Raw genomic sequence first — 22877 nt, 5'->3', positions numbered from 1 at the left:
CTCTGTGACAGAGGATGGGGTACAATATATCCTAGACTTTTTCTCTTACATCTCAGAGCATAGTCTGGGAGGAATTGAGTTGGAGGGTGAGGGTGCAGATGGCATTCCAGACGTGCACCTGCAGCCTGGGAGCTGGAGGGGAGGGAGTGGTGATATTTGGAGTCAAGGAATAAAAGATGTGGGGTTGGGCCCAGCCTGACCACCTGGACTTAGGACATGTTTGGGGGGCTCCTGAGAGACTTCAGGCCTGGAATGTGACTGGGATAGGCAGGCTGACTTGAGGAGGGCTGCAGTGCTGGAGTAAAAGATGCTACCTTCCCCTGTAGGTAATGGGGAGCCACAGATGGGTTTAAACTAGGGGATGTGGTCAGCATGGCACTTCTGGGAGGTGAATCTGGAGGCTAGATTTGAGGTGAGACATGGTAGGAAATGGGGTCGGGGCTGGAGGCAAGGTGGTCCAGGAGGAGGTTAGGGCTTGTCCAAGGTGAGAGGATTAAAGGAGGACAGAGGCAGAGGGGTTAAAGAGCAGGGAACAGATATGAAGGAATTTGAGAAGGAAGAAGGTGCAGGCTCTTATTTTTGCAATTTTATGTATGTTTGAAATTATTTCAAAATTAAAAGTTTATTAAAAAAAATTTAAAGGAGGGACAGGATTTAGTAAGTCATAGTCTTTTGGGAGAGAGAGAGAGAGAGAGAGAGAGAGAGAGAGAGAAGGATGTTCCCAAGTGTCTGGTCTGCAAGTGGTGGGGTCCTCACCAACATGGAAGATACAGAACAAGTTTGGAGGTTATGATGCTCTTAGTTGGATGTGGCAGAAATCCATCTCATGCTGGTTTAAGGATAAAAAAGAACTTTCAGCTCATTTCTCTAAAAGACCCAAGAACTAATTTCAGGCATGGCTGGATCTAGGTACTCAGATTCAAGTGATGTCTCAGGAATCTCTGTCTCTAGACCCTACTTTTCTCTGACTAGTTTAATTTTGGGGCATGCTCTCCCTAATTGGTTGCAAGATGGCCCTAGCACCTCAAAGCTTAAGTCTCACTTGTTTACCAAACCCACTTATTGTAGCAGAAGATATGGTGAAGGTTTCAATGGTCTGGTTTGGACCTGTTCCTATTTGAGACAATCACTGTGGCTGGAAGTTCCATGATTGGGCAGGCCTGGGTTGTGTGCCAGTCAATCCTGGGACACCCCTGGACCGAGGGAGGGGATGGGTCCCTGAGGAAAACTTAGATTTCTGTTCTGAGAATTGGTATGGAGCAGACAAAAGCAGTAACTTTACACTCACATGTTTAAGGGGAAGAGAAAGGAAAAGGCAGAGGAGTAAGTAAATGCAACAGACAAATGGTGTTTGTAGTGGGATTGGATCCAGGAGACTTGACTATGGGATCAGGGTGGAAGGGGGGGAGATGTTGGTTGTACCATAGGTTGTAGTGTGGTTAAAAAGTTTGAGAAAGATAAGGTTGAGAAATGGGGCACTGGATTTGCAGGCCAGAAGGAAGGAGATGTCTGTCTCTTCATCCCTTCCTTTGTTTCCTTGTTGACCTGACCTGTTCCTCTGTTACCGTGTCTCCCTGTCTCTCTAGCTTTTACCTCCTCCTCTTGTCCACTGAGTTGGCAGGGACAGGGATTGGGCCTTCGGGTCTGGGGCAGCAGCGGATCAGTCTCTGAGGCTGGCCCCCCTCCATCCTGGCCCAGGAAGGTCCCCTGGGGGGGCGGGGAAGAGGACAGAAAGGGGTTCTGACTGCAACTCTCTCCGCCCCTTGCAGTGTGTCAGATCCTGCCCAAGGGGGTTGTGTCTGTCCTGGGGCCCTCGTCTAGCCCTGCATCTGCCTCCACCGTGAGCCATATCTGTGGGGAGAAGGAGGTGAGGTGGGCGCAGGGAGGGTGGGGCGAGGGCTGGGGAAGACCGGGTCAGGATGGAAGTAAAAGCGCCTTCTCTCTCCAGATCCCTCATATCAAGGTGGGTCCTGAGGAGACCCCCCGCCTTCAGTACCTGCGCTTTGCTTCTGTCAGCCTGTACCCTAGTAACGAGGACGTCAGCTTGGCTGTCTCCCGAATCCTCAAGTCCTTCAACTACCCCTCGGCCAGCCTCATCTGCGCCAAGGCTGAGTGTGAGGGGGGGAAACTGCATGTTTTGATTTCTTCTCCCCCCAAGTGCCCCTTCCTAAGAGATCTAGGAGGGAGATACAGGTCCCAGCCCCCCTGGTTATAGCCCTGGGGGCCCCAGGCTCTTCTGCCCCACCATTCCTTCCCCCATAAGACCCAAGACCTCTATTTCTGCAGGCCCCTCCCTTTCCCCCAAAGACACCCATTTGGCCAACAGAGATTTGCTAAGCACCTACTATGTGCACTCACCATGGGCTGGCTCAACAATACTCAGCGCTAGGCACCCTCCCTGACCCAGCAGAAGTTGAGCAGTCCCAACACAGAGATGTGCAGGGGCTGTAGGAAACCCAACCCCTTCTGGCAGTTTCAGAGCTCGCATCCCCAAGGAAAGGGCATCTAAGCCTGGCCTGAAGGGCCTGAAGGGTGAAGCGTTAGAGAGGGGATAGGGGCAGCAGGACTGTTCTGAGCAGGGGCAGGGGCAGAGGGTCTGGAGGAGCTTGGCCCCTTAGAGTGGTTAAATGCTGCCTGTGGCGGCTGGAGTGTGGAGAGCAATGACGCAGGGGCCATGGCCTGGGGCCTGATCCCACTGGGACTTGTGTTTTGTCCTGGGAGTGATGGGGAGCTGTGGAAGATTTCTGCACGGGGTGGGGCAAGGGGACATGGGCTGATTTGTAGCATAGAGAGGGCTCTAGCCGCAGTGCAGAGTGGCCCATGTAGCAGGCAGTCAGGATGCTGGTTGGCGCTGAGGTGGTGGCATCTGAGTTGGAAGATTTGAGGTGGGGAGACGACGTTGAGGGACCAGATGGAGGGGAAGGGGAGGGCGGGTAGTCGTGGGTGCTGGCCAGGCCTCTGCCTGGAGGAGGAGGAGGAGGCCTGTGAGTCCCGTGGGGATGTTGACGTGTCTTTGAGACCTTCCAGTGGAGATGTCCAATAGGCTGGTGGATTTGTGGGTGTCTCTGGGTGCGAGAAAGGCCCATACTCAGTAACTTATAAAAGGAATTAATCTTTCCAAAGGCATTTATTGGGCACCTGCTGTTGCCAGACACTGTTCTTGGGAATTGAGATATAGGTGTGAGTGGAACAGACAGAAATCCCTGCGCTTGTCAGCTTTTATCCTAAGGAGAGAAGTTGGGCAATAAACACCATAGGAAAGTGACTTATATAGTTAGAAGTCACAAGTTCTGTGGAAAAAAACAGGAGAGGGGAATGGGGGTGCTGGAATGGAGTGGAGCGCATCTTTAAATGGAATGGAGAGCGTGGGCCTCATGCACAAAGACCCAAAGGAGGGGAGGGGGTAGGGGCGGGCAGAGAGAAGGAACAGCCTGTGCAAAGACCACAGGCCAGGAGTGTGGTTGTCATGTATGTACAACAGCGAGGGGGCCAGTGTGGCCGAGGAAGGGATGGATGGAATGAGGAAGGGGAGGGTGAGGTCAGTGAGGGGAGGAGGTGGTGGGCACATCCCGTAGGGCCTTGGGGGGCGTTTTCAGGACTTTGGCCTTTACTCTGTGTGGACTAGAGGGTTTTGAGCAGGAGAGGAGCATATCTGATCGGCATCATTCTGGATGCTGTGTGGGGAATGGCCTCCGTGGCTGGGGTGGAGGGTGGGGAGCATGGCTGCTACACCAGGCAGGAGATGGTGGTGGCTTGGGCCAGGGCTACAGCAGTGGTGAGGCACAATCTGGTCTGATGTGTTTCAAAGACAGGGTTGACAGGGTTTGTAGAGGGACGGGGTGGGGGTGTGAGAGAAAGAGAAAGAAAGCAAGGGTGGCATGGAGAAAGCAAGGCCTAAGGATTGGAAGGATGGAGCTGCTGTGCTTGTCCTGGGGCAGGTGACCGAGGAGAGACAGGAGTCTGGTTTGAGGCGTGGCGTTTTTGAGAAGCCTGTCAGACACGGCAGCCAGACGTTCAGAAGGTGGCAGAAGATGGAGCCTGGACTTCTGCGGAGAGTCTGGGGTGGAGGTTTTAATTTAGAGGACGCAGGCTTCGGGTCCCTGAACCCAGTGTCCCAGGGAACCCAGATCTGGATCACTGTTCCCTTCGCCTGAGCAGTCCCTCTGGTGCTGGCCCAGCCCCTGCACCCAGCACATGAAGGGCTCCTGCACCACTGCCTGACCCCGACCCCTCCCCAGGCCTGCTGCGATTGGAGGAACTGGTGCGCGGCTTCCTCATCTCCAAGGAGACGCTGTCGGTGAGGATGCTGGACGACAGCCGGGACCCCACGCCGCTGCTCAAGGAGATCCGTGACGACAAGGTGTCCACCATCATCATCGATGCCAATGCGTCCATTTCTCACCTCATCCTCCGCAAGGTGGGCCCCCTCACCCCGTCTCTAATTCCCTAAGGGAAATGTGATTGTGAGCAAGGTACCCAATACCTAGGGGCCTCAGTTCCTCAGTGGCCCTCTGGGGGTGTCAAGACCCCGTAGAGCCGACGAACAGACAAGAGTCCTAAAGTTTACCTCACAGCTTGGCCGCTCCCTGGTGGCGTGACCTGGGCAGTGAGGACACTAAGGGTTCCCCCCACAGCAGTGTCCTGAGGGCCAAACAAGTGAAGTGCACTGAGGGCTTAGGACAATCTGGCCCAAGCACCTGCCAGCGGAGTGGGAACTGCTGGTTAGTTTGCTGAGGGTCTGCTCTGCACAGGGCTCTGTGTAGAGTCGCCTATTGCGTGTGTTACTTTCTGGGCTCTCACTCCACCCCGTCGGGCAGATGTGATGGGAGATGGAGAAGCTGGATGGAGTTCAGAGCGGGGAAAGGACTGGCTCAAAGTCACCCAGCACCAGGAAGGGTCAGCACAAGACTTTCCCCCACAGGCCCAACACAGGCTGCCCCCCGGTGACCACCACTCAATCATTCATTTGCCTCCCTGCTCTTAATTTTTCTTTATAATCAAATCTGTATTCTTTATTTTGTTATTAAAACCATATGTTACTTCTAAGCGTAGCTTTCAGAAAGTGTGACCAGGATCTGAGTGCTCTCGAGGCAGGATGGTCGAGGGAAAGGTTTTGGGAATTCGGATGCAGGCATTTCTGGGTTGGCACCCCAGTTCCAAGCTCCGTGCCCTGTTGTCACCTTCCCCTCTGAGCCCACACTTCCTGTCTGGGGAATGGGGCCATGACCCAAGGGGGCAGGTGCCCAGTCCAGATCCTGCCACCCAGGTGGGAGTGGAGGGTGTTGTTTGATTATCGAAGGAGGGCAGGATTGGGAGAGGCATGGAGAGGTTTTCCATCTCTTCTTCTTGAGGACTGTGAGAGGAGGAGACTCAAAAATTGAATCTAGAGATTCAAATCGGCTGCTGTCTGGAAGTTGCAGACTGCTTTTAAGGACTGCAGGGGGCAGTTTGTCTGAACTTGGAACCAGGCTGAGCCCTCCACGTTAGCTGCCCAGCTCAACCTTGGGGTTCAGCAGGTGTTAAGGGGTCCCCTCCTCCCCTGGTCTCTGAGGCGTCACTGTTTCCAGAAGGAGGTCCTCTGGCTTCTCTAATGAGGGAGGGTGGCCAAGGGCCCCATTCTCTTCTCTGATAAACCTTCATTCCACCTGGGGCACCTAGCAGGCATTGGGACCAGAGCATGAGAGGCCAAGGTCTCCCCACCCTCACAACCTCTCCTTCTCTCTCTCTTTCGTGTCTCTTACTGACTTTCCGGTGTCTTCCTCTCTTGGGTTTTCCTCACCTCTGCCTGTGGGCCTCTGCCTTTGGCGCTGCCTCTTTGCCTCGTCTGTGCTCTCCAGGCCTCGGAGCTGGGAATGACCTCGGCCTTTTACAAGTACATCCTCACCACCATGGTGCGTACGGGCCCCGCTCCCTGCCCCTGCCCCCTGCAGGGTCTGCCCCACTGGACCTGGGCCCCAGGCCTTACCACCTTTCCTTGGGCCCAGGACTTCCCCATTCTGCATCTGGATGGAATCGTCGAGGACTCCTCCAACATCCTGGGCTTCTCCATGTTCAATACCTCCCACCCTTTCTACCCTGAGTTTGTGCGCAGCCTCAACATGTCCTGGAGGGAGAACTGTGAAGCCAGCACCTACCCGGGCCCTGCGGTGAGCACGTGCCCTCGCCCCTGACCCACGGACACTTTATCATGCCCAGAGAGACTTCCTGCTCCCACTTACAGAGGCCCCCTTGCAAACCCGGGGCAGGTCATGCTCAGAGCCCACAGAGTCAACCCCGTCAGTCCTCCCTGTGGAGCCCTGAGATGATCTGACTGTGTGTCCCCTTCCCTTTTCCCGCCTGCTCTGCTCCAGCTGTGCCAGACTCCTTGAGGTGCCCCTGACACTCCAAGCAAAGGAGGCTTACAACAGGTTCCTCCCTCTGCAAAGCATGTGCTTCCCCAGAGAGCCAGGGGTTCGCACCCTCCTTGCCAGGTCTCCGCTCAGATGCCCCTCACTGGTTGTGCCTGGGTCCCCATATTTTAAAAATTGCAAACTACCTAATGTTTAGTCCCCTTCCCTGCCTTAATTTTTTCCATTCTACCTGTCTTTGCTTATCTGATCCCCATGTAATCACATTGCTATACAATTTGCTTAGAGAGAGAAAGATTAACTTCCAGGTGGGCAGGGGTTTCTGTCTGTTTTGTTCACCATTGTATCCCCAGCTCCTAAAACAGAGCCTGGCTCATAGTAGCCATCCAATAAATATATATTGAATAAATGTAAACACACCAAAAATGCATATTTATGTGTGTTTGTTCCCAGACACATGCTCATACGCCAAGATTCTGAGGCCCAATTCAGAATGCACACATGCATGGAGCTTGCAGTTGGCCATGTGCACACAGACCAGCCTTGTACCACCACAAGACAGAGGCACATTCACCCACACTGCTGCACATACCTGCAGAACTTAGATGTTCAGCCCTTTGTGTACACACAGCAGAAAGACGTGCTTGTGCTCACTCACAGTTGTCGGTCTTGGCCGAGGGGTAGTGCGGATGGAATGCTTACTGTGTGCCAGGTACTGTTCTGAGCCCTTACTTGCATGATCTCCTTGAAGCCTCCCAACAGAGTTCGGAAGCAGAGATGATAATTACCCCCATTTTATGGGGGAGGCAGGTGAGGCTCAGAGAGGGACAGAGACTCAGCCCGGGTCACAGAGTCAGGAAGTAATACAGCGGGGCCTCCAGCGCAGAGCCGCCTGCCCCCCAGGCCCAGCTCAGACCCATCCTGCTATCCTGCCTCCCTAGATGTCTTGCCCATGGTGTGTGGACCCAGACAGACGGATGCAGGCTTTTCCCATATACCCTCAGACACACTCCCAGGCTGTGGCCATTGTCACCTCCATCTGTGTCAGCTACACAGGCGTGGTTGTCGGTCCCATACCCCCCATATCCCCCCCCATGGGTGACTAACATCTAGTCACCCAGGCAGAACCCCTCCGGCGGGCCCTCCCCCCTAACAGAGAGGCAAGGCTACGCCCCACCAGGGAGAGCTCCTTCCACCAAGGCACAGGGCAACTTGCACGCCTTCCACGCTGCCGCCCGCACGTTGTGGCCCCCACATTGCCTGTCACACACTCCCCCTTCCTCACTCGTGATCCACCCGGGCTCCCTTCCCTGGGCTGAGAGCAGACCACGGGCCTGCCGGTAGCACCATAGGGGTCTTCGGGGCTCCCCAGCTAAGCCTCCCCTGTCCCATCTTGCCCCCTCCTCTGCGCCCACTCCCAGCTGTCAGCCGCGCTGATGTTTGACGCCGTGCACGTGGTGGTGAGTGCTGTCCGGGAGCTGAACCGCAGCCAGGAGATTGGCGTCAAGCCGCTGGCCTGTACCTCGGCCAACATTTGGCCCCACGGGACCAGCCTCATGAACTACCTGCGCATGGTGAGCCGGGCACAGGGAGGGCCGAGGAGGGCAGGGCAGCACTGCCCGTGGGATGGGGACACTCACTGCATCCACCCTGTGGCCCCTCTCCGCCCCTTCCCCTTCCCCCCTCCACCCCCACCTCCCTGCCTCATTCTTTCTGTCTCATCTCTTCACTCGGCCTTCCTCTGTCTTCTGGCTTTTACCTGTCATATGGGTCTGTCTCTCTTTGTGTGTCATTATTCCCGTCCCCTCGTCCCCTTGTGGGTTGTCTTGCTCTCTTGACTGCGGTCCTTCCTGACCGCTCTCCCTCTCTCCTCCTTCCACCTCGGGCTCCTCACCTCTCTCTGTGGGTGTCTCTTGCCCTCTGGGCCTTTCCCATGCCCCCCCCCCCCCCGCCCCGCCTCCCCGCCCTGCTAGGTAGAGTATGATGGGCTGACTGGGCGGGTCGAGTTCAACAGCAAAGGGCAGAGGACCAACTATACCCTGCGCGTCCTGGAGAAGTCCCGGCAGGGCCACCGCGAGGTGAGCAGGCCCAGGGGACCGCAGAGCCCTGGCAGCAGGGCGGGGTGGGCCCAGGGCTGCTGCGTAGCAAGCAGGGCCTGCACTGAGGGTGCTCTCTCTGCCCCAGATCGGGGTGTGGTACTCGAATCGGACCCTGGCTATGAACGCCACCACCCTGGACATCAACCTGTCACAGACGTTGGCTAACAAGACCCTGGTGGTCACGACTATCCTGGTGAGTGACCCTAGAGGAGGAGCTGGGGGTGGGGAAGGGACCCAGGCACCAGGCCTTTCCTGAGCGGTGCCCCGAGCCTGGGCCTGGCTCTGCTATGGCTGGTACAAGCCCAGAGGCCAGCGGAGGGATGTGACACCTGCACGTGACAACCCAGGTGTGGCCCCAGCATTGCCCTCCTTACCGCTACCCGTGCAGGTGGGAGCACAGGCTCTGCTCTCAGACCCAGATCCTAGCCCAGGCTCTGTGTCACCCGAGGCCCCCACCTCCAGGAGCCCGTGGTCAGACAGTGGAGATGGTTGTGACTGTGGGAGTGGGAGACATGGGCAGAGGTCCTGGCACAGTGCCAGGTGTATGGGAAGCCCTCATCAGTCACATTTGCCAACCCAGTGCGTTGCCAAGTGCCAACTTATATAATATCAGTTTTGGCAATGAAGAAACTGAGTCTCAGAGAGGCACTGCAACTTGCCCAGGGTCACACAGCAAGTCCATGCCACAGCCAGGGCTGGAAGCCATGTCTCTAAGACTCCAGAGCCCAACCTTAACCATTGTGCTCTAAGGCTCCAAAACCAGCCACAGCTTTCTCCTGTGGTCCCTGGTGCTTACAAACAGGGAAGCTGAGGGCCCGGGAGAGGAAAGCATTTAGAAAAATAGAGGAGGATTTTGTGCATCCACAGATATTTATTGATCCTCTGGTTTGCCCTGGGTACTATGCTAGGCCCTTTCTGGCTGTCCCTCTAAACTTCCCAGGCACCCCGTGTGGTGAGTCATATTTTCCAACTTTGAAGATAAAGAAACAGCCTCTTGCCCCTGCCACCAGCCCTGGAGGAGTTCAGGGAAAGTTGATATACATACCCCTGGAGAGCAGGAGGCTCCCCAGGGGAGCTGGGCATGGAGTCCAGCATGTCAAACAGCCACACTTTTCATGAGCCACCCCAAGACCAAGACCTGTGGGCATCACTGTTAGCAGGACCCCCTGAGTAACCATGAGCTGGGCCAGCTGATGGCTGGAGGTGCCAAGGTCCAGAGAGGGTTCCCTGGGGTGTCAGTGACCCCTAAAATAGTGAGTCACAGAGCTGTTTCCTTAGTCGCTAGATAACTCCTGATCTGAAGTGGACCTTCTCCCTCTGGAGAAGGGCCAGTGATCCTGCTGGGGAGGGACAGATGGCCTGCAGACGGGAAACCAGACTGTTGTAACAGCCTCACCCCAGGGCCCTGAGGGTTGGGCCAGGCTGGCTTAGAAGAAGTCTGTATTTTAGTGGATATAGGTGTGATCTGTCCCAGAGGCCTTCTGGGAGTGAAAGAGATGGGGTCGTTGTTGGGGAACAGGGGCAGAGGTCAGGGTGGGATGTCAGGAGAGCTGAGCCATGATCTTGGGGGGTTTGTGTCCCTTTCTCATGCTTCTCTCCCTGTCTCCCCAAGGCCCAAGAGGCAATATTGTTCTCTCCTTGACATTCATTCTTCTATTGGTGGATTCATTCATTTATTCAGCAAATATTTACTGAAGCTGCTCTGTGCCAGGCTTTACGCAAATTCTGGAGACACATTAGTGAGTCACAGGTGGTCTCGTGTCTCATGGTTTCCCTGCTTCTGAGTGGTGATGGAGGAGGGGTCCCAGTCTGATGGAGGAGACAGACCCCGACACTAGTCATTCCAGCACAGGGTAAGGAGGGCTGGGACTCCAAAGATCAGAGGGACCAATTTATCTTTAGAAGATCTGAGGAAGGCTTCACGGAGGAGATTGTATTTAAAAGTTGCATAGGAGTTGGGTGCACAGAGAAAGAGGTGCAGGATGTCCAGGGAGCAGAGCAGCAGGACTAGAGGCCTCAGGACGTGTTGGTTAGGTTGGATGCAGAGGCAGTGGGAAGTCAGTGGGCACAGTTGTATGTGCCTTGCACATTCCTGCACATTTTTGGACATGTACTGATGGGCAGGGCCTGTGTTAGGCTCTTGGGGATCCAGACATGACTCAAACTGGGGGCCTGGTGCAGGATGCAGGTCAGGACTTGTCTTATTCTCTGCTCTGGCTCCAGGGCCTAGGCTGGCACCTGGCTCAGAGCAAGCGTGGAGGGGGCAGTGAACTCTGAAGAAGGCTTAGAGGGCTGTGGGGCAGGAGGTGGAAAGAGTCTCTGAAGGAGATGCTTACACTTTACTTTGGAAGGATGCTGAGCAGAAAGGGGCAGGGTCATACTTGGGTGTCGGAAAAACTCCTCTGGAGTCCCTGGAGGGAGGCTGCTGGAGAAGAGAAGTGGTCCAGGGGGGAGAAGATGAGGTCTAAGCAGGGGCTCGGGCTGTGGGAGGGAGGGAGCAGCCAGATGACAGATGTTAAGCAGGGCAGAGGAGTGGGAGGAGGTAGGTTGTTGGGGCAAAGGGTGTTGCTGTCCCTGGACTGGGAGACTGTCCTTTGCGCCACACCACCTTGATTTCTGCTTCCTCTGAGCCCCCAGGGCTGTGTGCTAGGCCTGGCAGTGCCAACCTCATGTTGCCTGACTCTGGGTTGTTCTCTTCTCTCTATCCTCAGTTCCTCTTTTAGCGTGCGGGGATTGAAATATTTATAATGGAGTGAGGGGGTGGGACAAGATCAGAGTTGTTTAGACTGTGCTCCAGGAGTTCCTGGACATGGAGTTGGGTCCCCAGTTCATGAAGGAGTCCAGGAAAGCAGCTTGTGAAGAATATTCTAGAACCCACCCTCCTTTAATTTTGTGTTTTTAGTTTCAAGATATTTTTATTGAAGGGTAACATGCATACAGAAATGTGCGCAAATCAGAAGCGTACCACTCACCGAATTTTCACGAAGTCAACTCATCTGTGTAACCAGCCACGCGCCCCACTTCCCCAAAGCCTCCATGTGCTCCTTCCAATCACTGGCCCCCTAAAGGTAACCACCAGCCCAACTCCTATCACCATAGATTAGCTTTGACTGCCTTTGAACTTCACATGAATGACGCTGTGCACATATTCTCTCTGCGTCTGGCCTCTTCTGCTCAATGTTATGTTTATGAGATTCATTCAGGTTGTTGCAAGTAGTTTATGCTCATTGCTGTCAGTTCTGTTATGTGAACATACCACAATTTAACTACCCATCAAAAATAAATAGACGTTTGAGTCGTTCCTGTTTTTTTTTTCCCGTAAGTATTCATTATAGGAAGCCTGTCTTGCAGTGACAAGCACATACAGCTTACCCTTTGGGGATAAGACCTGGGAGTGGAGTGGCTGGATCACAGGTTGGATGTCTGTTCAGCTTTAATAGATGCTGCCAAAGTGCACTTCAGAGTGGCCCTACCCGTTTACACGCCCATCAGTAGTGTAGGGCGGAGAATCCCAGTTGCTCCAAGTCTTCTCCCAGCATTTGGTGTTGACTGTTCTTTTCATTTTAGCAATTCTAGTGAGTGTGTAAAGGTACCAAACCATACTGTGGTTACCACTTGCCTTTCCTTCATTACCAGGGCAGTTGACCACTTTTTTGCATTTACTGCGTACTTGGAAATCCTTTTCTGGGAGGTTCCCAATGAAGTAAAGACTTTTTCTGTTGTTTTTTTTTAATTGAGATGTATGATCTTTTTACTGATTTGTACAAGTTATTTATAAATTCTAGTGCAAGTCCTTTTTTAGATGTAAGAATTGCAAATATCTTCTTCTACTTTGTGGCTTGCCCTTTCACTCTCAATGGCATTTTTGGATGAGAAGATTTGATTTTTAGTTTTAGTAATGTCCAATTTTTCCATTCTTTTTCCTTTATGGTTAATTCTTTCAGAATTTAAGAATTCTCTGCTTTCCCCTAGGGTCATGAAGAGAATCTCTTATTTGTTTTCAAAAAACTTAATTATTTTGCCTTTTACATCAAGACTTGGAATCTACCTGAAATTGATTTTTCTGTATCATGCATGGTGGGGGGTCGGAATACACTTTTTTTTCCATATGGATATTTAAATAAACAGCACCATTTATTTAAATGATCATTCTTTGCTCCATTCACTGCCGTCTCACCTTTGTCATAAATTAAGTATCCATATATGTGGGGTTTGCCAGACTCTCCATTCTGTTACTTGTTTGTCTGTCCTTGCTTTAATACCACAATATCTTTAATACCATAGCTTGAAGTTAGATGTTAAGATCTGGGGGAATAAGTCCTTCAGTCTTGTTCTTCTTAAGGATTGCTGTAATGCTTCTTAACTCTTTGTCCATATATGTTCTCATAACTTCAGTGTTTTCTTAATTCATTACATTTGTGGAGGGACAGAGTTTAATCCAAACCTACTTAAAAGAGCTCAAAGAGGTAAGCACTGAAAAGTCAGTCTCCTCCCTTCCTTGGGCCTCCATTTCCTTTCCCCAGAGGCCAACAGGCTTCCAGAAATATCTGTGCACATGTAAGCATATCTCCGCTTTTTCTTTAACAAAGAATGGCATATTGAACACGTTCTGTACTTGTTTCTTTTTAGAGACCTTGTTATTTTAGTAGTTGCATGGGATTCTTTTATGACATTGGTAATCTTTATAATTTGTCCAAAATTAGGTTATTTCCTATCTCTGTTCCTGCTCTAAGCCATGCTTGGTTCTCTTGGACCTGCATTTTTGCATGTAGGTGCACAGTCATCTGTAGGATGAATCCTTAGAATTGGACCTAGCAGACTGCTCTGTTGGACTTCCACATAAGATTTTCCTGACAGAGGTCTGAAAATCCTGTGTTAGAGGCTCTCTAAGGACCCTTAAGTTCTGACCATTTTTGGTTTTCATTGAGTCCTAAACCGTTGTTTTCTGGTCTTGAGTTCTGTTCACAGACCCCAGACTCTGTTTCTGGTCCCATCAGCTTGGGTCCTGATTCTGGACTTACAACCCAAATGTGTAACCCAAGCTCTTCAGTCCTGAATTTGGGGAACAGCTTGGCATGGAGGAAAGAACAAGGACTTTGGAGTGTACAGCATCTGGATTTTGAATCCCATCTCTGTCCTGCCTCCTTTCCTTGCTCCAGCCATGTGGTCTTGGGCAAGTCACCTTTACCTCACTTAGCCTCTGCTTCCTCCTCTGTAAATTGTACCAGTGTTAGAGCTGGTATGAGAGCCTTCCAGCTGTAACACTGGATATTCGTCCCAAGGTTTCTTGATTTCTGCTTCTCCAGATTTGATACCCGACCTGGGTCACTGGCTCTGTTTCTCACCTCTCTCATGCCCAATTTCTGATCTGTCCAGTCTAGCCCTGGGCTTAAAAGCTGAGCTTTGGAGTCAGACAGACTTGTCCATCTCAGCCACTTACTACTCTGGACTTCAGTGTCCTCATCTTGAAAACAGAGGTAATAATACCGACCGCCCACACTGACAGAATAGCTGTCACACAGCAAGCCCACAAGAAACACTAGCTGCTGCCGCTATTATTAGTATCATCTCACATTCTTGCTCCCAGTTCCACAGTTTTAGATTTGGAAAGGCAGCTCAGTAGAGAGAGAGAGAGAGAGAGAAGCACTGACTTTCCTCCAACCCCTTGGCTGTAAACTGGGATTCTGTGGGGTCCTGAAGTCCAGGGCCTATCAGAGGTCCTGGCCTCCTAATTGGAGATTCTATATCTATTGCTATGTAGTAAATCATACCAAAACCTAGAGGCTGCAAACAATAGGAGGTATTATCTCTCATGATTCTGTGGGTTGACTGAGCAGTTCTGCTGGTCTCTTCTGGCATTCAGCAGGCCACTGGGCTGGGCTAGAAGGCCTAAAATGGACATTAGTGCTGGCCCTTGGCCAGCACCTCGGTTCACTCTTCCTCCGGTGAACTAGCCTGGGCCTCCTTCCTTGTGGTTCTCTCACAGAGTTCCCAGCAGACAAGAGCAGAATTGGCTTCTAAGGCCTAGGCGCTGGAATTCACCTGGTATCCTTTCCGCCACATTCTACGGGCCAAAGCAAGTCATGAAAGCTGATCAGATCCAAGGGTTGGGAGAACCGACTCCACTCCTTGATGGGAGGAGCTGCAAGCTGCTGTGACCCAGTCCACCACAGAGCTCAGAAAATTATTTGTTGAATGAATGAGAGGTCGCAGAGACCTCAGTTTCCATGTTTGCCAAATACGTTTAAAAACATCTCCCGAGTAAAGCCACGATGAGGAGGAAGGTGATACGGAAGAGCAGACCCAGGGCAGGGTCTGACACTCAACATACAATGACTACTGTGGTTATCTTTGCTAAAGCTCTTCTCTCCAGGCTTCTGGAAGGCTGTTTCCTAAGTTCTTTTGTTCAGACGTCAAAAGTAACACTGTACCAACAACCATTTGGACAACAACTGTATGAAGTTAAGTTTCCCTTTTATTACCATCATCTTCATAAACCTCTTCTTAGTAGCACTTTGAACTGCTGTCTCTGCTATTGCATTTACTTGGCAGGATGGGGTCCGTGAAATGTGCTTAGAAATAAGCATCAACAGGGCACATCAGCCCCTGACCAGAGGTTGCAAACTGGCAGGGTGTATTTGTCTTACAAAGCATTAAAAATAAAATAAAATAAATCGGTAGTGGGATTTGAATTACTTGCTAACTTTCGTCATTAGGAGATTTTACAAAACAATCTGTTTCCAGGTTCTCTTAATATTGGCCCATCTGGCATCCCAGGTTCACTCCCCCATGGTGATCTTTAGCTGGAGCTAAATCGTGGTGGGGGACACTGTCTTCAGCGTCAAGTGGCAGGCCTTGACCCCTTGGTGCATCATGAAGTCAGTTTGATGGGTCACTACCAGCCACATGCAAAATGAAGGGGAACAGAATAGAAAAGAGCAAAGTGTGTTGCCTGTAGTCACTAAGTGTGTGGACTGTTTTGTGTAACTAATTCTAGATATGTTGCCTATGCATGCACACACGTGTGTGTAAGAGAGATAGACTTGAGTTGCAATGTAAAATGTTTTTCTTACTATGGGTCATAGTAAAAAAATTTGAAGACATCTGCTCCAATTTGGCTCAGTCTCCATCTAGACTGATTCTCTCTTAAATTAACCACCTCCCTGGTAGACATTTGAGCTTTGCAAGAATGGCCATCGAGTTGGCTGGTAGAGATTACGGCACTCTGTGATCTCTTAGTGGCTGGCAGGGAGCATGTGCCTTTCCCCTGGCCCTCGGCTCTGTTCCCAACTCGAGTTTGTAACTGAGGAGTGTGTAACGAATCTGCCATTCATGCCCTCTCTGACAGGGGTCTCCGGGTCAACTGCCCAGTCCGGGACCCTCCGATGCCCAGCCTCTGACCCCTGTTCTCTCCCCCCACCCCAGGAGAACCCGTATGTCATGCGCCGGCCCAACTTCCAGGCCCTGTCGGGGAACGAGCGCTTCGAGGGCTTCTGCGTGGACATGCTGCGGGAGCTGGCAGAGCTGCTGCGTTTCCGCTACCGCCTGCGGCTGGTGGAGGACGGGCTGTACGGGGCACCCGAGCCCAATGGCTCCTGGACGGGCATGGTCGGCGAGCTCATCAACCGGGTACGGCTGGGCTGGGGCTGGGGAAGGGGTTTCAGACTGGACAGGCAGCCTCAGAATCAAACTGGCACACGACACAAGAGAAGTGCGTTCTTGAGGGCTCCTTGTACCTCCTTGGCCCAGTGCCTGGCCATTAGTGCATGCTCTGGAGTGGAAATTGGGTGAAAGTCTGAGGTGACGAAGGGCAGGGCAAGAGCTAGGAGACCTGGGACCATGCCTTGTTCATGCTCTCTGCCCAGAACCCGCTGGGATGGCCTCCTGGTGCTCACATATTCAGACATCCAGTGGGGGTTGGTTGCACACCTACTGTGTGCCTTGTGCCATTTTGGACTCAGGATGCAGCAGTAGGTACAACTGACCTGGACCCTCCTCTGAGAGCTCAGAGTCTCCTTAGGGTGCAGAAAAGCATCACAACCCCTAATGAGCTGAACTGTGAAGGGGAAAACGCAAAGCAGGGGCCCAGAGGAAGCTCCTGACCCAGCTGGGACATCCTGGGAGGGCTTCCCAGAAGAGGAACCACCTGACCTGCTTGCCTGAGTGTGCAAAGCAGTCAGCAAGGAGGAGGGGGCATGGTGGGAGGTGAATGCATTCCAGCAGAGGAAGCTGCATTTGCAAAGGCATGCGGGGTAAGGGAGCCTGGGGTACACTGAGAACCAGCAGCATCCTGATCATGGTCAGGATTTGGGTAACGAGAAAGCATGGGAGGCAGGGGCCTGGGAGGGGGCAGGCGCGAGTTCATGGGAGGGTGTGGAGGGTTTGAACCCTTAGGTGAGTAATCTGTCTTCTGAACCTCAGTTTTCCCTTCCAGAAGACAGGAATGGTAATACCTTACAGGTCCATAGTGAGGGTTACAGAAAATGGGACAAGTAGTGCATTGCTGCTCAGAGCGTGGGGGTCCGAAACGCAGTTCTTAGGATTCAGGCAGGAAAAGCCATGTGGAAAAATGCCCCAGAGGCAGGACAGCGCCGCAGGAGACACTCATGGAACAAGCATGGAGCAGGGAACAGTGGCCAGGAATGGCTAATCCATTGAGGTTGGACTTGACTTGGCCAGGTGCACAGGAGAGCCTCACTCTCTTGTCTCCCCCATCCCAGAATCCACTGCTTCCGAGGTCCTGACTGTCACCAGGGTAGACACAAGAAAGTCACTTAGCCTGACAAGGACATTTATCCCTTAGGGCCCTGATTTTCAAAAATTATTTTAACAGCATAATCTTTTTTTTTCCCAATTGAAGTCTCCCTCAAAACCCTGGACAAAAGCAAAGCTGCCGTGGTGGAGGTGGAGGCAGGGGTTCCCCTGAGCCCTGGCTGCTCTGTCTCCCTAACTTCACCCCACTGTCAGGCCCTGAGGTGCGACCCCAGAAGGCTTCCAGCTGCCTTGGAAGCTTCTGCCCTGGGGTGGGTTTTAAGGACCTGAGGCCTGAAGAGGCACCTGATGAGACAGGAGGGAGGAGTCCTAGAGCTGGCGCCGGTGGCCAACCAAATGGCAATATTCCACCACATGACCTGTGTTTCCACAGCAAGGTTCTTGGTCACAGAGGCTCAGAAGTTTTCTTTCAGGGCCCCTGGAAATGAGCAAGCTCCCTGGGACAAACCCCTAATCGAAGTCCCTGTGAATGGGAAGCCAGTTTATTCAGGCGCAGAAGCGGACCATGTAGAACAGTCCTCACTTGCAGCTGAGGGACCTTGGGTGAGGATCTTGACACCCCCTCCCCACTGTACTGTGCCTTGGGGGCTGCTCCATGGGGAGGGGAACTGCACAGTGGCTGGGAGGTTCAGTCGTTGGTGCTGTGCGAGGGTCCTGCCTGGTTTCTGTCTGAGTCGTGGCTGTGCTGTGAGCTAGCTGTGTGATCTTGGTCAAGTCACTTCCCCTCCCTGTAACTTAGTTTCTTCAGCTCTAGTACTGGGGCCGTCACAGCCAGTAGCCCAGAGTAGGTGCGAGCAGGTGGCGAGTGAGTCCCTGTGATGGTCTTGGGCCGTGCCTGGCGGGTCGTCAGTGCTGGATGCAGTACTTCTGTTACTGTTATTGTCATTGTGTCTTTAGGTCTGGCCAGCACATACATGCATTCATTCATTCATTCATTCATTTTCCGTCCATCCAGTATTTCTTGGACACCTGCTGTATACAAGGCCCTGAGCTCAGCCCTAGGGATCTATTGGTGACGGAGCCAGGCTTGGCTCTTGTTCTTTCTGAGCCAGATTAGAGTTTAGACCTCAGCAGGAGGTCCTGGGGATAATCCGGAAGGTTTGGAGCTGGTTTGAGTGAGGCACAAGCCTTGGCCGGGGGCAGCCATAGTGGCGGGGTGGACAACAGAGGAGTAAGGGGACAGCTGGCAGACAGCAGAGCTGGAGACCAGGGGAAGGGCTGGAGTGTGCCAGGCCCAGTGACCGTCTGGGAGTGGTGGGGAGGCAGGAGAGAGGACACAGATGTTGCTCCCCATTTCCGGCCTGGGCAGCTGGACGCTGGCTGTGACATTTATGATAAGAACACTGGAGGAGGAGTGGGCTGGGTGCACACATCAGTTATGGTCTAGTGAGCCAGAGCTTTCTGTGGGCTGTGCCAGGGTCTGAGCGTGCTGGTCTTCACGGGGAGTGTCAGCCCCATCCCCGCAGCAGCAGCAGTGATTACTTGCTGAATTCACACCTGAAGCCAGGAACTTTTCAAGTGGTATTTAATTTCTGTTAGTGCCCCTCAGTTTTTCAGAGCCCCCACCCCCACCCCCGATGAAAGCTCTTGGGCTCAGCGATGAAGGAACTGGCCCCCAACATGCAGGGCTGCAGCTGGTCATTTCTAACCCAAGGCCCTTGACCTCTCCAGGGCCCATGGGGCTTCTTCCTCAAGCAGCCAGGAGCAGTCAGGATAACCTCACTCATGTTTCTCCAGTCCTCGCTCTTTGCGCGAGGCCCTCGTCCAAGCTTTATAAACTCGTGCGAACTCCTTGATTCCTCTTGGCCACCCTCTGAGGGAGGGACTATATCAGTCCCATGTTCTCAGATGGACAGAGTAGACTCCTGGGTGTCACGTCCAGCTCACACTGCCAGTGAAGGGCAGAACCAGGGCTGGCGCCCCAGTAGGCTGGCCCCGAAGCTGGTGAGTCACTTCCAGATGGAAGCCAGCCCGGGCACCAGCATCCTCAAGGCACCCCTGGGCCAGGCACGGGCCTTGCCAGCCAGTCTCTATTATAGTCTCTTTATTCCATCCAGTGGCCATGGCTGGAATCGACCTTTTCCTCCCTGCCATCACGAGTAGAAACTCAGGCCCCACCTTCTCTGACCAGCCTCCAGTCTCTCCCCACTCCAGTTTGTCCTCCAGCAGGCTCTCGAAGATGTACATCTGACCTGTCACCTACATGCTTTAGCCATGGCTCCCCAGGCCTGCAGGATAAAATCCATGCTCTCCGGTCTGGCCCCCAGGGGCAGGCCAGGTGTTTTAGGTTGTGTTCCCAGGAAAGATCTCTGAGATGGAGCTTTGGAGGCAGTTGTGCCGGGGGTGCCCTCAGAAAACACCTGTGTTACGGTAAAAGCTTAGGTAGAGTTGGGAGTTGAGTTGCATTCTCTGGGGAGCTCTGGAGCTGGGAGACCTATCCGGGTAATCCCGCTGAGGTAGGAGGCCAGGCCTTCATACCCACTCTGACCCTCAGGACTTTACGAGGGGGCTTTCTTCCACCAAGAGAGCCAAGAGCCATCGGCCACCAACACACTTCACAGCTGGGGACCGTGCCCCGGTCCAGAAGGAGGATCTGGGTGGCCCCACCCAGCATCCACCACAGCAGCGTGCTGGCGAGGAGCCAGGCCATGCCACCTTGGGACCCCCACATTCCCACGTGGTCCCTGGCAAGTGACTTCCTCGCTCTGAACCTCAGATTCCCCTCTGGGAAAGGGGATGATATTGCCTCCCTCCTGGAGCTTTTGTAGGGATGAAATGGGCGGACGTTTGTTAAGGGCTCAGAGCCCTGCCTGCATGGCGGTGGCCCTGCTGGTGGCCACCTTGGGCCATCTCAGGCAAGGCAGGGTAGAGGCACTGTCACAAGCCTGCACTTTGCCGTCGATTGCCCCTGGTTCAGCGTGGACTTGCTCCTAAGCGAGGCAGGTGGCTGATCCCTGAGTCTCAGTGTCCCCTAAAATGGGCAGTCGTGACCCCTGGCTTAGAGGGATAGAGTTGATTAGCACAGTGTGCCTAGGACACAGGTACTGGCAAGGCGATGCCCACCCACCTCGCCTGGGGTGTCCTCACCCTCGGACAGGAACCTTGTCCTTAACGCCGTGTCCTCAGCACAGGGCCTGATACATTAGCATTGAACAGATGATAGGAGCTGTCAAGGGTTTTGTAGAAATTTCTCTCCCAATTATCTCATTCTGAATGGAAGCCACACGCATATGCACACTCACACGCACACACACACGCACACACACCAGCACAGTCTTTCTTTAGCTGCGCAGAGTGGCTGCTCTCCACTGTCCTGGTTGCAGCCCCAACCCAGCCCTGTCTCCCGGGGTTGCCTAGGTTGGTATTGGAAAGCGACACACATTATTTGTTTCCCACTTCTAAAAGTGCTCACATTTTTACTCATTGTGAGACACACAGGTGCAGAGAAGAAAGGGAATGTCGCTGCAGGATACATCTTTTCTGCTTAAAAAAAAACTCATCTCATTTTGTAATAGAGTTATTTATTTTATTGTGGCAATATGACATAAAATTTGTTGTTTCGTATATAGAGTTTTGAATCCTGATATTTAAATACTGTGCTGGCAGTTATATTGTATTGCTGGTAATAAAACAGTTTGTGTACCGATCATAATGCTGTTTTGTACAAAAATGTGTGACTGTGGAAAAATGCTAAGTATTTCTGAGTGCCATTAGTATTTTCATAAGCATTTTAAAAGTGATCCCTTTATTTTCTCTCATTGTATATGTAATACCAAGTGACCCAGATTCCAACAGATAGTTTTACCAGTGGACAGAAACTTCCCCTACAGTCTTACACCTCAGAGGTAACCACTCACATGCATGTAGGCAAATTCCCCCGACTCCTTTCCTATCAATTGACTAATACATATGTATTTATATTACATATAAAATTACATATAAAATAAAATTATATATTAATTTTATTACTTTATTTTTGCAAAAATGGTCTCCTGTTATATATACTGTTGTGCAGTGTGCTTGCTTCCCTTACATCTTGGCCTTCTTTCCTTGTTAGTACATAGAGATCTACCTTATTTTGTAAACAGCTACCCTGAGTTAATCATTGATTTAGTCAGCATTTGGCGAGCACCTACTATGTGCTGGGCTCTGTTCTCACACAAGTGAGAAAGAACAGACTTGCTCCCTGCCCTCAGGAGCTGATATACTTGTAGGGGGAGCTGACAGGCATGTAGTAATATAATGTCATGTTGTGGGAAGAAATAAAGCAGGGGAAGGGGACAGAAAGTGCCTGCCCGGGGGATGCTGCCTTAGAGAAGGTGGCCAGCCCTGGAGAAGAGACCCAAACGAGGGAGGAAGACAGCCTGGGGAAGCCTCACTAGAAACGAGCTTCCTGAGGGCAGAGAGCGAGTGTGTTTAGTTCCCTGCCCTGTGCCCACAGCAGGCTCTCAGCAAACACTTAAAGGGATGAACAGATGGCCCCAGGGGAAGAGCGTTTTCCAGGTTGAGGGTCCATCAGCATGAAGCCTGGGGCTGGACAAGAGCTTGTTTTGTTCAAAGAACAGCCAGGGGGCGAGGGCGGGGGCAAAGTGGGAGGCAGTGGGGAGGTGGGGAGGTCTGAAAGGCAGGCCCAGAGCACACGTAGGGCCTTGCATCACTGATAAGGAGTTTGGGTTTGATTTTTATAGGATGTTGTGAAGCCACTGGAAGGATTTAAGCAGGGGAATGTGTTTTTTTTTTTTTTTTTTTTTTTTTACATGAGCAGGCACCAGGAATCGAACCCAGGTCCTCTGGCATGGCAGGCGAGAATTCTAGCCTGCTGAGCCACCGTCGCCTGCCCGGGGAATGTGTTTTGATCTCATTTTTAAGTCACGTAAAAACGGTTGCTCTCGCTGCTCTATTGAGAAAAAATTGAAGGGGCTTGGCTTGAGCGTGAGTGATAGCTGTCAGGGGAGCCACTGGATCGGGAGGGGGGAGGGGGGAAGGGTCCAGGATGACTGTAGGGACTTGGCCGGAGCAGCTGGATGGAAGGTGAGGCAGGTTTCCACCTTGGGGAGGACGTGGAAGGAGCAGCTTAGGAAACAAGAGTTATCTCTGGATATGGATTGTTTGAGGTGCCGATTTGAAATCCAAGTGGAGACGCGCGTATATCATTGTGTGGCTGAAGCATAAGTTATTCAACTCATCCCCTATTGGTGGATATTTGGGTGGTTGCCAGTCTTTTTTTTTTTTTTTTGCTAGCATAGGCATTTCCCATAAACCTGGCCTGTGGATTTGTGAAAGTGTTTCTGAAGAGTAAATTCCAAGAACTGGAAGTGCTGGGTCAGAGGGTAAGAATTTCTTGTTAAGTATATCCTGCCAAATGGCCATTCAAAAAGGCCTCCCAATTTATTATTTCCACCAAAAGTGCACAAGATGTCAAGTTCTCTACACTCCAGCCAACAATGAGTGTTAATCAATCTTTAAAAAAAAATCTTTGCCAATCTAAAAGGCCAAAAGTAACATCTTATCGTTGTAACCTAAATAGAATGTGATATGGCTGCATATTACTCTGCCACGTGGATGTCCTGTAATTTAAAAAAAAATTTTTTTATTAGTTTTTAAATTTTTTTAAAAATATGACTACAAAGAGAGGCAAACATTCTTAACATATGATGGA

General features: G+C 52.0%; 1 protein-coding gene across 8 annotated transcripts in view; it reads left to right on the top strand.

The window, feature by feature from the left end:
• The window catches only part of GRIK5 (glutamate ionotropic receptor kainate type subunit 5), a 57287-nt gene that overhangs the window by 9343 nt on the left and 25067 nt on the right, over positions 1-22877 (top strand). For 6 of the 8 annotated variants that reach the window (XM_077131657.1, XM_077131656.1, XM_077131655.1 and 3 more), the window contains 9 exons: positions 1770-1867; positions 1949-2114; positions 4239-4417; positions 5838-5891; positions 5985-6146; positions 7769-7921; positions 8321-8425; positions 8532-8639; positions 15872-16075. In XM_077131657.1, coding sequence (XP_076987772.1) covers positions 1770-1867; positions 1949-2114; positions 4239-4417; positions 5838-5891; positions 5985-6146; positions 7769-7921; positions 8321-8425; positions 8532-8639; positions 15872-16075 — 1229 coding nt within the window. Of the gene's footprint in view, positions 1-1769; positions 1868-1948; positions 2115-4238; positions 4418-5837; positions 5892-5984; positions 6147-6350; positions 7393-7768; positions 7922-8320; positions 8426-8531; positions 8640-15871; positions 16076-22877 lie in introns of those variants that run through there. The other 2 variants (XR_013163422.1, XM_077131659.1) reach the window with 2 other exon arrangements.

Source organism: Tamandua tetradactyla, chromosome 16 (assembly GCF_023851605.1).
Source record: "Tamandua tetradactyla isolate mTamTet1 chromosome 16, mTamTet1.pri, whole genome shotgun sequence".
NCBI lineage: Eukaryota > Metazoa > Chordata > Mammalia > Pilosa > Myrmecophagidae > Tamandua > Tamandua tetradactyla.
Note: the sequence above shows the minus strand (reverse complement) of the source record. Positions and strands in the feature narration are given on the sequence as shown.